Source organism: Lactuca serriola, chromosome 9, assembly GCF_051521515.1.
Source record: "Lactuca serriola cultivar US96UC23 chromosome 9, Lser_US96UC23_V15, whole genome shotgun sequence".
Classification (NCBI taxonomy): Eukaryota; Viridiplantae; Streptophyta; class Magnoliopsida; order Asterales; family Asteraceae; genus Lactuca; species Lactuca serriola.
The window spans coordinates 137,486,055-137,498,531 of record NC_136416.1 but is presented as its reverse complement, the minus strand read 5'-3'; the positions used below and the strand labels follow the sequence as shown (position 1 = coordinate 137,498,531).

Sequence of the window (12,477 nt, the reverse complement as noted above, 5' to 3'; positions counted from 1 at the left end):
AAGATGCTCCTTGCAACTGATCGAACAAATCATCGATCCTCAGCAATGGGTAACGGTTCTTGACCGTTAGCTTATTCAACTCACGATAATCAATGCACATCCGGTGCGAACCGTCCTTCTTTTTGACAAAAAGAATGGGCGCCCCCCATGGCGAACTGCTCGGCCTGATAAACCCCTTCCCCAGCAGCTCCTGAAGCTGCGAGGATAACTCATGCATCTTCGAAGGTGCAAGGCGATAAGGCGCCTTGGCGATAGGCGCAGCTCCTGGAACCAAATCAATACCAAACTCTACCTGCCTCTCCGGAGGCACACCCGGCAACTCCTCTGGAAACACATCCGGAAACTCACGCACTATCGGGACCTCATCTACTGACTCTGGTCCCTCTGAACCAACCCTCGCATCCATCACATATGCCACAAATCCCCTACAGCCCTGCTGTAGACTCTGCCTCGCTCTGGCGGCCGAACAAAATGTTGACCCCGTACATGTACCCTCGTCGTACACCGTAAGAACTCCCCCACTAGGGTCTCGAATCGTCACCAACTGACGCTCGCATTCTATCACAGCTCCATATCGGCTCAACCAATCCATACCTACTATCACAAACACGTCCCCCATCACGATCGGGACTAGATCTATCGGAAACTCCACACCGAAGATCTCAAGGACACATCCTCGAATCACATCCGAAGCATACACTGCTCGCTCATCAGCTATGGAAACTTGCAGAGGCCGATCCAACGCCTCTCGACAGGTACTAATATGCTGACTAAATGCTATGGAAACAAACGACCGACTCGCACCCGAGTCAAATAATACCAAAGCAGGCACATAACTCACAAGAAAAGTACCTACACATATCATCATATAAGCATAAAACTCAACTCAAATAAAAGATGAAAAGAGAATACATACCATCCACAACATCAGGCGCCGTGCGGACCTCCTCTGCGGTCAACTGAAATGCTCTCCCACGAGCCTTCGGGGCCTCGGCCTTCACCGGCCGAACCTTGGTCGTCCTAGCAGCAGGCGCAGATCCCTGAAGAAGCTGCGGGCACTCGGCCTTCCGATGGCCGGTCTGGTTGCAATGAAAGCAAACCGAAAATCCCTTGGGGCAATCCATCGCGATATGCCCCCTCCTTCCCACACTTGTAGCATACCCCTGCCCTGCACGACCCCTCGTGGCTCTTACCGCACTTCCCACAAGTGCGACCCTTCACGCCCCCAGATCTCGAATCAGCGGGTCTAGCCTGCTTGGCTGCCGGCTGAGACTGAGCCGGTCGCTGATCCACCCTCTGTGACTCGGCCTCCTCCCTGGCCCGAGTCTCCAACTCAATCTCCCTCTTCCGGGCATTTGCCTGAAGCTCAGCAAATGTCCGGTATGTCGAGTTTGCCACGAACTCCCAAATATCTCTCCTCAGAACACCCAGATAACGGCTCATGCGAGCCTGCTCAGAAGACACCTGCTCAGGGCAAGACATCGCCCTTTCATGAAACTTCCTGGTGATCACGGTCACCGAATCAGTACCCTGCTTGAAGGTCAAGAACTCCTGGATCAATCGTTCCCTCTCCACCGGGGGAACATACTCATCTCTGAACATAGTGGTGAACCTCTCCCAGGTCACCTCGGAAATCTCAACCAAAGTGAAGTTCGCCGTCACGAACTTCCACCAATCCTTCACTCCCAGGCGGAGCTGGTTCAAGGCGAACCGAACCCTCAAGTGCTCTGGACAAGAACACGTGTAGAAACATCCCTCGATGTCGGAGATCCACCTGATAGCGGCAATCGGGTCCTGCGTCCCATCGAACTTTGGTGGCTTCGTGTTGCTGAACTCCTGGAACAACAACGAGTCACCCCCTGAGGTCTGGCAGCAGCAACAGCAGCAGTAGCTGCAGCTGCAGCAGCCTCAGTCAGCGCCGCATACCGCTCATCAAAAGTCTCAATCAACGTGATCTTGATGTCCCCAAACATCTCAGGAATCTCAGCCCGGATGGCAGCAGCCACCTTCTCATGAATCAATCGACGGATCTCCTCGTCGCTGACACCACTGCTCTTAGGTATGTGTCGAGTCCCAACCATGATGCCTCTGAAATACAACAAAATTTATCAGAGACTCGATCGAGCATACACATACTCGATGACGCAACCCTACTTGTCCTCCGTTGTCCAAAAGATTCTTACTTGGAATGCTCACTGATCCGGTGTCTTCAGTAGTACGGGCCCAATACTATTGACCACACCGCATCAGCATTCACTCCAAGTCCTCCTCCTTGGATCTTGGATTACAAGTACTCTATTCTCATGAGCTCCTAACTGCTATCTACTCGCTCTCAAAGCATCTCAGCAGCAGAAATCTCCTAGGTTAAGGCATCACAAATCAGGCCATTCTAGTCCTAATATGTATACCTAGCCTACTCTAGCATGCATAATGTAACATAACATATCTCATAACACATAATGTAAGGGTAGTTTTGGGGATTCACCGTTCGGGCGCTGGCTGATCGTACACACGACTCTGCTCTATTTGTCTCAAAACTCTTTTTACTCTTTTCAAAAATTTTACTTCATTATCAAAATTTCCTCAAATCCTCAGTTTGAATTCAGATACGCCCGAAGATGCATCCGAATCCCTCAAACAAAGGCTCTAATACCAACTTGTAACAACGAAAATTTTCAAAACAATTTTTCATTTTTAAAACATTCATTTACTCACAAAATAACATCAAACATATTGTATCAAATGTTATTATCACAAAAACATCTTCCCAAAATCCAAAACATAAACTCCACAAGTGTGTACGAATCATGTCGGCGCCTTCCCGCGCTCATCACTGGTACCTGAAACACATCACACAACAACTGTAAGCATAAATGCTTAGTGAGTTCCCCAAAATACCGCATACAACACATATTCCACTCGAGGCTATAATATGACCCTCCGGTCGATGTGTCTCAGCGGGACCCTCCAGTCCCGTAGCTCGTTGGACCCTCTGGTCCGGTCATAGCTCGTTGGGCCCTCCGGCCCGGTCTGTATCGTTGGACCCTTCGGTCCGGTCTATAACATCATACAACATACACATAGCACATAGCACATAGCACATAATCTCATACATAGCACGTAAGACCCTCTGGTCCATACAAATATACCACTCTAGGTAACGTATAGTGAGAAGACTCACCTCGCTGTCTCGGTAAGTATTTGAGTCGGAAGAAATGTGATCTAGCCTCCGCCTAATCACACAGAGTAAATACTCTCATAAATACAACTGTACTCAACCCTAAAAGTCAACAAGGTCAACGGTCAAACTTTGACCCGAATCGTCGAGTGCACTAGGGCGACTCGGCGAGTCCACACGTGTCCACTGACTCTCTTAATCCCTTTCTTGGCACGTTGAGTTCTTCCCCTGACTCGATGAGTTCCACCTGACATGAATCGCGGGGTCACCCCGACTCAACTCGCCGAGTCTCAAGAACAACTTGGCGAGTTCCACTTGAACTCAGTCCCCCCTGACTCTCCCTAACTCACTGAGTTATACCCCAACTCAGCAAGTCCACTCACTGAGTGATTAACGGGCAATCTTCATACTACTCTCCGAGTCTGTTCTTTGGACTCGGCGAGTTCATGCCATGCACAAACTCTATACAGCTCCTGAGGTCAGATCTGTTCCATACAATCATAGATCTGGCCTCCCCAAGCATGATAATCACGTAAAGTTTGGACCTTGCCACTCATATAACATCTAAATGGTCCAAAATGGTGATTTAGCCCCAAAAATGACATTCCAAGCTCATGGATCCCAAAGTGACTCACAAAGCTCCAAAGGTTAAGGCCTCTGGACCTCTTTGGGTCTAGATCCAGAAAACAAACTCGAGAAGGGACCAAATGCTCTACTAAATCAACCTCTAAAAGGGTTAGAAAACCCTAACACAAGGAATCAACAACAAAACTGAGGATGGTCCGAGAATAATACCTCAATACAGCCTCTATGAACTCAAAACCACCAAAATTGCACCTCCTTCAGCCCCCTCTTGCCTTGACCACTTCCCTTCTTGTAAAAACACCCACAAAATGATCAAGAATGGCCTCTCCTTCCTCACAAATGCTCTAGATCTTTTAGGGTTTCTCTATGGGGGTTGATGGCCGCAAATGACGGCCATACGGGCCTTTAAATATGTCCCAAACCCTGGAAATTAGGGTTTCATTAAACAGCGTGGACTCGCCGAGTCCACCCTTGGACTCGCCGAGTCCAGACGCGAACCCGCGTGAACATCCGCGATCCTACTCGGCGAGTTTAGACCCCAAATCACCGAGTCTCCTCACAACACCCAAAAATAAAAGGAATAAAATAATACCTGGGAATCCGGATGTTACATCTCAATATGAGGAAAAGTACTCTTAGGTCTCAATCAAAGGTAGAATAGTCCAGTTTCAAAACTGTCTACAAAGGGGACACAATAAAAAAATCCTGCAAGAATCCTATTGTGGTGCCTAAAACTCAACCTAAAAAGAAAATTAGGAGGCCTAGGTTGTAACTTGATTTATTGAATTGGTCAGGAACTACAAGAGGTGGTAGAAATGGTGGTGGAAGGGGTGGTAGGAATGGTAGTGACAGGGGTCGTAGAGTTGGTAGGGGTGGTAGATTTGGTGGTAGCAGGGGTTGTAGGGTTGCTGGTAGGGGAGATGGAGTCCCTCGTGAGATACTCCCAAATAAAGTCCCAAATACGGAGAATGAACAATGTGATGCTGTTGTGGAGAATGTAGATTCTCATGCTAATATGGAGAATGAAGAACCTAATGCTAATGTGGAGCATGCAGATTCTCATGCTAATGTGGAGAATGCAAATTCTGAGGACAATGCATAATCTAAGGATGAAATAACTAATTTAAAGTGGAGAATCTACAATCTCAGAGCCTCAATTTACAATACTAAAGAAATCATGGGATGACTTGGTTTAACTGAAGAGGATTTGACTGAGTATGAATGGGTGAGACAAGAATCTGTGGAGATTGACAAGTCTCAGATTTGTTTTTCTATCATATATAGTAACATACTTCTCTTGGCATTTAATTTATGTATTGTTGTTGTTATAGGATGGGGATGTTAGTGTTGATACTCAAGAAGTTACACTTAAGAATGTTATTGTTGAAGATGAAGTAAATGATGAAGCACTCCCTGAAGATGCAGGCCCTAAAGAAGCACTCCCTAAAGATGCAGACCCAGAAGATGCAGGCCCTAAAGAAGCACTCCCTAAAGATGTAGGCCATGAAGATGCAGAAGAGGCAGTCCATGAAAATGTAGTCCATGATGAAGCACTCCTTAATGATGTAGTAGTCCTTAAAGCACATGATGATGAAGGCATACATTGGTCACACTATGAGAATGGAGTGAGAAATAGGAAGCCTTTATAAAGGATAACATAAATAAAGTTAAAGAAGTGTGTGGTTACCAAGGATGGGAAAAAGGATGTCTTTAAACAAGCCAGTCAATCTAGATTAGGGTGTTGTTAAACCCTTCTTTTGTTAAAACATGTACAATCTTTAACCAAGGGTAGATGTTGTTAGCCCCTTTTGTGTATAGCCCATCTTGTACAAACTTTGGCTTAGGGTATAACTTACATACAATTTGGTTTATATTAGTACATGTTGATGGTTAATTATGCTTATATTAGTCATGGTAAATTTGTTGAGTGATGTTGCTTATATTGCTTAGGTTAGTACATGTTAATGGATGATTCCAATCATGGTTGATGCCAGTCATAGGTGATTCATGTCATGGTTGATTTCACTGTTACATGATTCTTTTCATTGTTCATTCCATTTGTTATTGATTCCAATCAAATTTTTGATGATTCCAACAATTCTTGATCCCAATCTTTATTGATTTGAAGCATTGTTCATTATAGTAATGGTTGATTCCAATATTACATGATTCTTGTCATTGTTCATTCCATTTGTTATTGATTTCAGTCAATATTTGATGATTCCAACAAATCTTAATTCCATATCTTTATTGATTCCACTCAATGTTCATTCCATTTGTAATTGATTCCGGTCATTGTTTATTATATAATAAGATGACACAACTCCACTTTAATTACATAAACTTCTAACTTCATTTCATAATAAGATGATACATTACATAGGATTCATACATCAAAATAAGCAAGCTAAAAACAACCACAATGACACTACCCTTAACATCCTTAGTCCTAACCAAAGCACATTACTACCACCTTGACAAAGGCATGCTGTCAATATTTCAATACAACCAAGCCAAACACAATAGCAAACCAAAAAGACATAAAAAGTCATGGATTTCCATCTTCCACCTTGATTCCCTTGTTGAATGGCCAATTCTTCCACTTGTAGTTGTGGAGGTTGTTCCACCAAGTTTCCAAATAGGTTCTCCACTGGTTGTTCTGAAAAGTTTTCAAATATTATAAGGTTCTCCACATGAACATTGTAGATGAGGGTTGCATACCCTTAGCAAGGTAGATGAGGATCGACCTAACGAAAATACTTGCAGTATTTGAGTTCATCTTGGAATTTGAGGCAACCGATGAACCTTCTTCCTATGTTTAAGGGAGTCAAAGATGCCTATCTTCCTACATGATCACCACAATAACACCTAGTTCTCAATTGGTTTGCTCTTTGGCTTGACACATATGATGTACACGACATCAATGAGTTTTAGGGCAAGAATGAAGAGGGTTGCGATCTATAAAAGGATCTCCTTTTTAATTCCAACCTCATTTAATGAGTCAACAACCACCTCATTAATGCCTAGACACATCAACATACGCAACCGGCTAAACGTGGGTGACTGGATGAGAAGGACCGATATGTTTAATTTATCCGGTTTCCTAAGTTATTTTGTTTATAAAATATTAGGGACTAAATTGAATATTTTTTCACAAGTTTGAGATTTTTATGATAAAAATCCAAACTCCAAATGTAATAATGTATGGATAAGTAGCGTAAAGATGATGATCATGTGCGAGCAGCGAGCCTTTGGAACTTTAAAGGGAAAGACATCACGCGGTCACTACAATAATTGAACCGACTGTTTCAACACGTACGGTCGGTTCACTACGGTTTCCTTATCCTACGCACCCCCATCACAACCTTTACCTTTTTTGGTCCCACTACCTCAGCCGCCACGTCATCTTCCGTCAATCTGCCTTTATCATTCTCTCTCTCTCTAGAATTCTAGGGCTTCTTTCTTCTTTCTCCTTCTTCTGTTCTTCTCCTCCTCCATGCCGTAGTAATCTTTGATACCAGATTCGAGATATGGGTTCGATTTCGATACCCGATCCCGGTGAATCAACTCAGGCACCAAGCTTCGATGAATTCCAACGACAGACATCACTTATGACCAGCTGCACTCTTCTCTGGAAAGAGCTCTCAGATCACTTCACGTCGCTCGAGCAAAGCCTCCTAAAGAAATCAGATGCAATTAAGGACAAGATCAAGACCCTAGACACCGAAACGAAAGCGTCTCTGAGTTCTCTGGAGGAGCGCGAAACTACGATCGAAAACTCCGTCTCCATCGCTCTACGAAAAGTTGAAGCTGCCGTGCAAGCCGCAGCGGCTGCAGTCGGAACCAGTAAATGCGATGATGGCGAAGATAATCCAGAAGTTGACGATTCCGAGGGTTTGCTTTTGAGGTTGAAATCGTATTGTGTGAAGATGGATTCGTTAGGGTTTTGGGGGTTTGTAGCTAGTAAGAAGAAGGAAATGGAGTTGATGCGGGCTCAAATTCCGTCGGCTTTAGCGGAGTGCGCAGATCCAGCTAGGTTTGTGTTGGAGGCAATTTCGGAGGTTTTTCCGGTGGACAAGAGGGCTTTGTGCGTGAATGATTTAAGTTGGGCTTGTGTTTTGATACTTGAGAGTTTGATTCCGGTGATGGTTGATCCGATTCTGGGGAAGTCGAGGGTTTTGGTGACGCCGAGTGTGAAGAAGAGCGCCAAAGAGATTGCTGAGAAGTGGAAGGAGAGTTTAGACCAGCGCGGTGGCATCGAGAACGTTAAGGCTCCTGATGTCCATACCTTCTTCCAGCATCTGGTGACTTTTGGTATTGTGAAAAATGAGGATCTTGATTTGTATAGGAAGCTTGTTGTTGGTTCAGCATGGCGTAAGCAGATGCCTAAGCTCGCTGTTTCCCTTGGCCTTGCTGATAAAATGCCTGGTATATATATATATTCTTCATTTCCCTGCGTTTTGCACTCAATTTCTATGTTTTTCTCATTAATTTTGGTCGTTGGAAAGATTATGAATTATCACAGTTATATGCTACCATCCATAATGCATCTTTAAATGTTCTGCTAGCATCTGTAATGAATGATCACAATTCACAATTATTATGAGCTAGCATCTGTACCTTGTTCCAGTTTTTTGATATTTGAACTTTAGAGCTTTATAGTATAGAATTTACCTGAAATTCAATGTCGGCCTTTAAAACTTTAGAATTTATCAGTAATCAACGAATTATTAAATCTTTTGTTAAGGGGTTTCTTTTTCTTGATTTATTGAATCCCAGTACAATACGTTAGTTTTGTGGGTTTAAATCTTTACGCAATTATTGTGATGCAGATATGATTGAAGAACTAATCAGCAAGGGACAACAGGTTGATGCTGTGCATTTCACTCACGAAGTTGGTCTTGTAGACAGGTTTCCCCCTGTTTGTTTGCTAAAAGCTTTTCTAAAGGATGCTAAAAAGGCCGCAACATCTATTCTTGAAGATCCCAACAATTCCAGCCGTGCTGTGGTATCTTGTTTCATTTTCTTAACCAAATTAACCCTCTTTATATGTATGTAAGTAATATTTCTAATTATTTAGTTGATGATCCTTGTCCTGTTTTGTTTTTACTCAGCATTTAGCTGCACGAAAAGAGCAATCTGCACTCAAAGCAGTCATCAAATGCATTGAAGAATACAAACTCGAGGCCGAGTTCCCTCCCGAGAACCTAAAGAAACGACTCGAGCAGCTGGAAAAGGTCAAGGTCGAGAAAAAGAGGCCAGCCGCCGTAGGTCCCGCCAACAAAAGAACCCGAGCCAGCAACGTGGGCCCCATGCCACCCGCCAAGGCCGGCCGTATCACCACCGCCTACGTCTCATCTTTTCCGGCACCGCCCACCTTTGTGAGGTCCCCGTCACACACCCAATACCCCACCGGAGTCCCATCATACTCTGTCCCACCGCCAATGTATGTGCACGGAACCAGGAGTCCGCCTTACGCCGCCTACTCGCCGGAGGCAGCACCGCTGTCTCCACCGCTGTCGTACCCAGGTACGCCTCCGATGAACTATCCGGCTTATGGTGGGTATGGAAATGGTATGGCTCCGGCCTACCAACATACTTACTATCGATAGAGGTGACACTGGTTGACTGGTGGTGGATAATGTTGACTCATATGATGATGATGATGATGATGATGATGACTCCCTCCCTAATCTTCAAGAATATGGTTTTTCTTTTTATTTTCTAATATGGTTTGTAATCACTAACCTTTTATTGGTAGCTGATGTGTGTGTTAATCCTTATTCTGACGTAAACTTATGGTTGTATTTCTGATGTTGATTAGTATTAGTCTCTAATGCGTTTCCCTAGCTATATTTGATTCAAATAAATAGAAAAAATTTCACAAGGTATAAATCAGACATAGAGTTGGTTTTAGCCTATTAAGTGACACAATAATCTGTTAAAGATGGAAGATGCAATAGCTGACTTGTTATGTTTGTAGAACACCATAATCATAATAAATTAATAAAAAAAAAGTTGAATTCTCTGTTTTCTGTGAAGTTAAGATACCATCTTGAATTATGAGATTTTTTTTTGTGGGTGGGTTGAGTGTGTTGCAGTTGGCATCTGCAGGAGCACACATGGTGCATTCCTTTTGAGGACAAATCAAAGCGACAAAAATATCAAAATGTCAGAAAACCCATCTTCTATCATCTTTTGCTTTTTGCTTTTTTCGTGAAAAACATTCTTGGTCCCTAGATTCTTGCTATACTCCAATTTGGTCCTTCATAGGCCAGTTTAAAGTTTTAACACAAGTGGTCCTTGTAAACAAAGCCAAGGGCATCAAAGTGGTTCCTTTTAGGATCCAAACTATTGATGCTGTTGTAACAAAGCAGTGGCATGAAAGATGTCCTTTTTAGGATCCAAAATGTATATTTCGTGGTGACATCTTTGGGGTTCGACAAATAAGATACTTGGGTTTAAGTCGAGCAGTGAGAGTATTGCTGATGGGTTTAAGTCGAGCTTTGAGCATATGGATGTTATGTGGTTGTTAGTTTTACTCCTTTTAGATGAGTTCATTGTTAAATACCAAATAGTCGATTTCATGGTCTAGAAGGTTGTTGAGTACATAATATATGCGACATACTGTTAAATACCAAATAGTCGATTTCATGGTCTAGAGGGTTGTTGAGTACATAATATATCCGACATACGATACGTCTTGGGATGTGGACAGGTGCCTTTGTTGTCAATATCAAAATTTTTGGGATTTTGACAAACTTTGATCCGATTGATAGCAAGAACTTCCATCATCATAAGTTTGAACCTCGTTGGTAACATGGTTTGTGTGACCTCATTAAGCAAAAGAGGTGAACTTTCTCGTGCATGATTCAGAACACGTTTGAATCGTTTTAATGGACGATAATCCTAAAGAAAAATGTTTACGTTGTTTTATGTTAAAGTGTCTTAAATTTCTCTATTCATTTGTTATAATTCTTTCTATTTGGAAAGGGATTCAACTAGGGTTTTTGATTAAATTATGTGATAATAGGTTTAATAGGTTATAAAGCCACTACAAAATGATAAAGTCTGAATTTTATGTCATTATAATCCAACTAACTTTCATGTATGGTTTTAAAAGGTCCATTCATTTTTTTAGACCACGAAAATGGTCTAAAACGACAAAATCTTTCACACATGCCATTATGACAAATGAGAAGAGGTTGGTTAGACTGTGTTCGGATGCAAATAAATCTTATTTTTTGGTAAGTCATGTGTACATCCAAATAGTAATATTTTTATGTTATTCTTACTTTATAAAATGAATATCTGTGAGCATAATCAATAATATTACATAGACATGAAGCATCATGAACTCTTCGTTCAACAACTACATCTACTTTTTTTCTTACTTTATAAAACGATGGAGAAGAAGATATTGTTTACAATTTTAGTGTGTCTACCTTCATTTCCAAGAACATGTGGTAATTTTTAAAGGAAAATGATGAAAATGATATGTTGTGGCCTCTCTAGAATGTATATGGGTATGACATTTATGATCAAGTTTTAGATTTGACAAAATTGCAAAAATGGTCCATGTGGTATGTATTTTTTTGGGGTTTTAGTCCAAACCCCGACTTTTTTGGATTGGTGGTCCTTTTGAACTAGTTTGCTTACAGTTTTGGTCCCTGTCCAAACTAAAAAGACTATTATACCCTTAATGAATTTATTTTTTATTTTTCTTTCACTTTTAATATTATTATTATTATTAAATATAAAAATGGGCCCACTTATCCTCTCTCTCTCTCTCTCTCTCTCTCTCTCTAGAAACCCATATCAAGAATTAGTTTTTGGTTCACACACTTCTTGCATGATTTCTTTCGATTTTCTAGTTTTTTAACTACATGTTTGTATGATTTCAATCAGTTACATATTCAGGTAACACTGAATGATTTGGTAACAGAAGTCATTGAAATCGAAACCGTGAAACATTGCTTTTGAGGATTGTAGATGAAAGAGATTTCTTCAGTTCTTAGAATACATACACCCACATATGAAATAATTTGGGTCCATTCGCACATGATTTTCCAGAGTAAAAACCAAAGATCATAGATGTATCTTAGGACATGAACATGAAGATCGATTCATTTTACTGTTCAGCAGCCTCCCCTGTAACCAGTCACAAATTCACCACCGTCTACAATTTTTGATGAATTGAAACAATCCATCTCCCTCTATGCCTACCCTTAATCTTCCTTTGAAATCGATTCCGGATTGTAAAGCAAAAACATGAAGAACAATGGTTTGAGATTGTAGGTGAGGTTTTAGAGAAAACGAAAGTGGTATAAACCCCGATTCCGATTGTCGGATTTCAAATCAAACACCGCCATCGTGTTCCCCTTGATGTTGAAGTCGAGTGCAATCCGGAGAAAATCGAAGCAATCAGAATTGACCACACGATAACAATGGTCGGATTTCGATCAAAACTGTGGTGGTTGGGATGAGGGGAATCGATTCCGGTGTCTGTAATCACCCTCTTCGTCATTTGCCTATGATTTGATGATGAAACTGGTCACTATAAACCTAGGTCACCACATTATGAATCTGCAACTGAAGAGTACTCTATCATCTTCTTGAAAATCCCAATTTGGGTTTGAATCAATCCTTCCTGAAAATCCCAATCTGTGTAGAGAACTAGCTGCTGCAATAGTCAAATAATAGGTTTGGTAAAA

The 12,477-nt window shown here is 42.0% G+C and overlaps 1 protein-coding gene across 1 annotated transcript; it reads left to right on the top strand.

Moving 5' to 3' along the window:
* The first annotated feature begins 6,973 nt into the window (after nt 1-6,973).
* On the top strand, nt 6,974-9,616 carry LOC145076787 (FRIGIDA-like protein 4a). The gene is made up of 3 exons (XM_079022577.1): nt 6,974-8,191; nt 8,596-8,771; nt 8,878-9,616. Exons 1-3 carry the CDS (start codon nt 7,294-7,296, stop codon nt 9,373-9,375), a joined length of 1,572 nt encoding a protein of 523 aa, XP_078878703.1. The 5' UTR covers nt 6,974-7,293; the 3' UTR covers nt 9,376-9,616.
* The last annotated feature ends 2,861 nt before the right edge of the window (nt 9,617-12,477 follow it).